This window comes from Stigmatopora nigra, chromosome 21 (assembly GCF_051989575.1).
Source record: "Stigmatopora nigra isolate UIUO_SnigA chromosome 21, RoL_Snig_1.1, whole genome shotgun sequence".
Lineage (NCBI taxonomy): Eukaryota > Metazoa > Chordata > Actinopteri > Syngnathiformes > Syngnathidae > Stigmatopora > Stigmatopora nigra.
In genome coordinates this window covers 3,116,614-3,120,265 of record NC_135528.1, presented here as the reverse complement: position 1 = coordinate 3,120,265, position 3,652 = coordinate 3,116,614, and the positions used below count along the sequence as shown (strand labels likewise).

The 3,652-nt window shown below is 29.6% G+C and overlaps 1 protein-coding gene across 1 annotated transcript; it reads right to left on the bottom strand.

Moving 5' to 3' along the window:
- Nucleotides 1-1,300: 1,300 nt before the first annotated feature.
- abitram (actin binding transcription modulator) lies at nucleotides 1,301-3,244 on the bottom strand. The gene is made up of 6 exons (XM_077743712.1): nucleotides 3,033-3,244; nucleotides 2,750-2,801; nucleotides 2,222-2,351; nucleotides 2,067-2,143; nucleotides 1,923-1,992; nucleotides 1,301-1,743 (listed from the first exon to the last, which is right to left on the bottom strand). The coding sequence occupies exons 1-6, from the start codon at nucleotides 3,115-3,117 to the stop codon at nucleotides 1,597-1,599; spliced, it is 561 nt and encodes a 186-aa protein (XP_077599838.1). The 5' UTR covers nucleotides 3,118-3,244; the 3' UTR covers nucleotides 1,301-1,596.
- Nucleotides 3,245-3,652: the final 408 nt, after the last annotated feature.

Genomic DNA, 3,652 nt, shown 5'->3' with positions numbered 1-3,652 from the left:
ATTAAACATTGTTGGTTATAAGTGATCTGTACAAAATGATACATTGATTGAAAAACTAATCCATAAATAAGGCTTGAAATAAGAAAATTTCATTATACACAACCTTCAAAAGGTTATCATTTTATAACCTTAAATGCAAATATCTATTTGATTTTGAAAATTAAGCTGCAAACATTGGTTTGAATTAAAAAATAATGAGTTTTAAACAGAAATCGGAGAAGAAAAAAAGACCACGATCTGGAAAAGACTCAATAATCTGCCATTCGAGTCATTTTGCCTAAAAGCCCTTTAAATGCAAACTCCTATGAATTTTAAACACAAAACTGGAAAACATTGTTCCCGTGATTGTTAACTAATAACTTAAAATTTCTTTAGCTTGCATGATTACAACCACAAAAAATCTTGAGAATGCATTCCAGAAAAAACAAAGGAAGTTTGTGATTTTGCCAAATTACCTTACATCCTTTTAACACATATATACACGTATATATGTACATTTATATATACATACATATACACATTTACATGTATATATACACACATACATATACCTGTATGTGTATATATGTATATATGTATGTTTATATATATATATATATATATATATATATATATATATATATATATATATATATATATATATATATATATATATATATATATATATATATATATATATATATATATATATATATATACATATACACATATATATATACACATATACACATATATATATATATATATATATACATATACACATATATATATATACATATACACATATATATATATATATATATATATATATATATATATATATATATATATATATATATATATATATATATATATATATATATATATATATATATATATATATATATATATATATATATATATATATATATATATATACATATACATATACATATACATATACATATACATATACATATACATATACATATACATATACATATACATATACATATACATATACATATACATATACATATACATATACATATACATATACATATACATATACATATACATATACATATACATATACATATACATATACATATACATATACATATACATATACATATACATATACATATATATATATATAAATATATATATATATATATATATATATATATATACACATATACACATATATGTATACATATACACATTCATATGTATGTATATATTGATCTATATATAGATACATATATACACATACATTTACATGTATGTTTGTGTATATATATAGAGAGAGATATATAGATACATATATACACATACATTTACATGTATGTTTGTGTATATATATAGAGAGAGATATATAGATACATATATACACATACATTTACATGTATGTTTGTGTATATATATAGAGAGAGATATATATACACACATGTACGTATACACATATATAAGTATACGTATACATATATACGTACACACATACGTATATGTATACATATACATATATATGTATATTCAACTAAACAATCCCATTCTGAAGTACTAAAATGCCATTTAAGCGACTTCAGAGGCAGATCTGATTCTTGCAAACCTGCTTCACAACGGTTTTATTGGCACCATCTGCGGGCCTTCCCGATTGGCGACGAGCTTTTCAAAATCAGATCTGTTCAGAAGGTTTTCTGTAATGCTTTTGCTCTCTTCAAACTTGGGTAAAATGACTGCGATGTATCCATTAGTGGATGGCTGCACACACAAATATCACAGTACAGTAATACCTTGACATACGAGTGTGCTAAAATAGGAAAAATTTGAGATACGAGGAAAATTCTGAGCACATTTTTGCCTTAAAATACAAGAACATTTTGAGACACGAGCATACGAGATGGTACCCGGCCGTAGTCATTTTTATTAGGTTTAGTTACCTTTTCCTGTAAGAGAGCAGGCCTTTCAAGAATATTCTCATTGACCTCCAGGAGACGTCCTCTGATGCAGCTGCCAAATAGACAAATTTGAACCCAATAAAATCCAAAACATAAGAATGTGGAATCCAAAAATAAAGGACTCACCTGTATACAGTGAATTCAGTTGTGTCCGTGCACGTTATCCGGCACAGTGGAGCAAATTCAGTGAGGAACTGACCTCCCTGGTAGACGGAAACAAAAAGGGAGTTAAAAATCCAGCCTACGAATGCGAAATAAACATTGAAAGTGCATAAAATTACCCGCTTGGACTTTCCAGATACTTTATTATTCAAGCGGCTACACCCATTACTAATTTGGTAATCAATCTTTGAGATGATCCGTCCTTTCTTTAGCAGCGGGTGCGTCTCGGCCAAAGTGATGACGCATATCCTAGAGAGAGAAAACAGCCATGAAATAATTTCGTCTCATTTTCTGAACCTCATTAGGGTCGCGGGGTGCTGGAGCACACCTTAAAACGGACAACCATGCACACTCACATCCATACTAAGAGGCAATTTAGAATGTCCAATCAGCCTACTATGCATGTTTTTGGAACGTAGTAGGGAACCGGAGTACCCGGAAGAAACCCACATAGGCCCAGGGAGAACATGCATTACTCCACACAGCTGGACCGACCTGGATTCGAACCCAGGGCCTCAGAGCTGTGAGGCAGACGCGCTAACCACTTGCTCCACCGGGCCCAGACATAAAACAATTTATGATAAAATTACATTTCTTTTCAAATCTATGCTTTGTTTAATCAAATATGAATAAAGAGCAATAGTTACCTGTTTGAATGTTGAAGGATGCAGTGGTCCTCACAGGGATTTCCCTTCATATCTATTAATGTCAAGGACACATTAATTAAATAATGACTACGATATATTATTACTAAACCTACCATCCCCATTATGTAGTATAGTAGTGCAATTATAGTGTCAATAATGAAAAGAGACGTTCACACAATTATATTGTTAAAAATATATAATACAGCTTGGACTTTAATCATAATTACGCCGTTTCACTTTCCGTATAAACATCGACCACGAGGATAATTTAATTTATATTTACCAGCTCTGTACCATCGTGTATAGTAACGATCAACAACCGAAGGTGCAACAGCTTCACCATCCTTTTTCTCCTCTTCGTCATCCATTAAATGTTTGTTTTTAAACAGGCGAATAAAGAAATAAGTCTGCAAACGTTGTTTAATTAAAAATGAAAGTTTGTTCCTAGACGAAAATGAATCAATGTAACACAAAAAGAGTGTGTCCCGTTCAAATGAAACGTGAAGAAAATGGTTCTTGTTTAAGAGTTCCGTGTCAAATTATTAAGCAGCACTTTGGACTAATTTTAGCAAATCGTGTATAAAATAAAGTTATCTAAACAATTTTGGCATATTTTCATTTTTAAGACGTGAAAAATACTTATGTTTGGGATCTCCTGGATGAGTAGGAAAGCCCATTTTCTTTTTAAATTGTCATTACAATGACTCATTATTTTTTTATTCATATCTATTTTATCCCCATCCAATAATGTATTCAATTTTATTTTGAGTTTACAGCGCCTGCAAATAAATTAAACAATTGCTCATATTGTCCACTAGATGTCAGAGTATTGCAGCTCACATTTATTTATAACATTTTATATTTTTTTTATAATATACTTTGGATTTTTGTATTTAGGTAAAT

What these genes read in the sequence shown, in the direction of transcription:
- abitram (XM_077743712.1), bottom strand. Translation starts at nt 3,117, where the DNA reads ATGGATGACGAAGAGGAGAAAAAGGATGGTGAAGCTGTTGCACCTTCG. An exon ending in TATCTGGAAAGTCCAAGCGG is followed by an intron (nt 2,144 to 2,221) that starts GTAATTTTATGC and finishes TCCGTCTACCAG; the next exon opens with GGAGGTCAGTTCCTCACTGA. An exon ending in CTGCTCTCTTACAGGAAAAG is followed by an intron (nt 1,744 to 1,922) that starts GTAACTAAACCT and finishes TTGTGTGTGCAG; the next exon opens with CCATCCACTAATGGATACAT.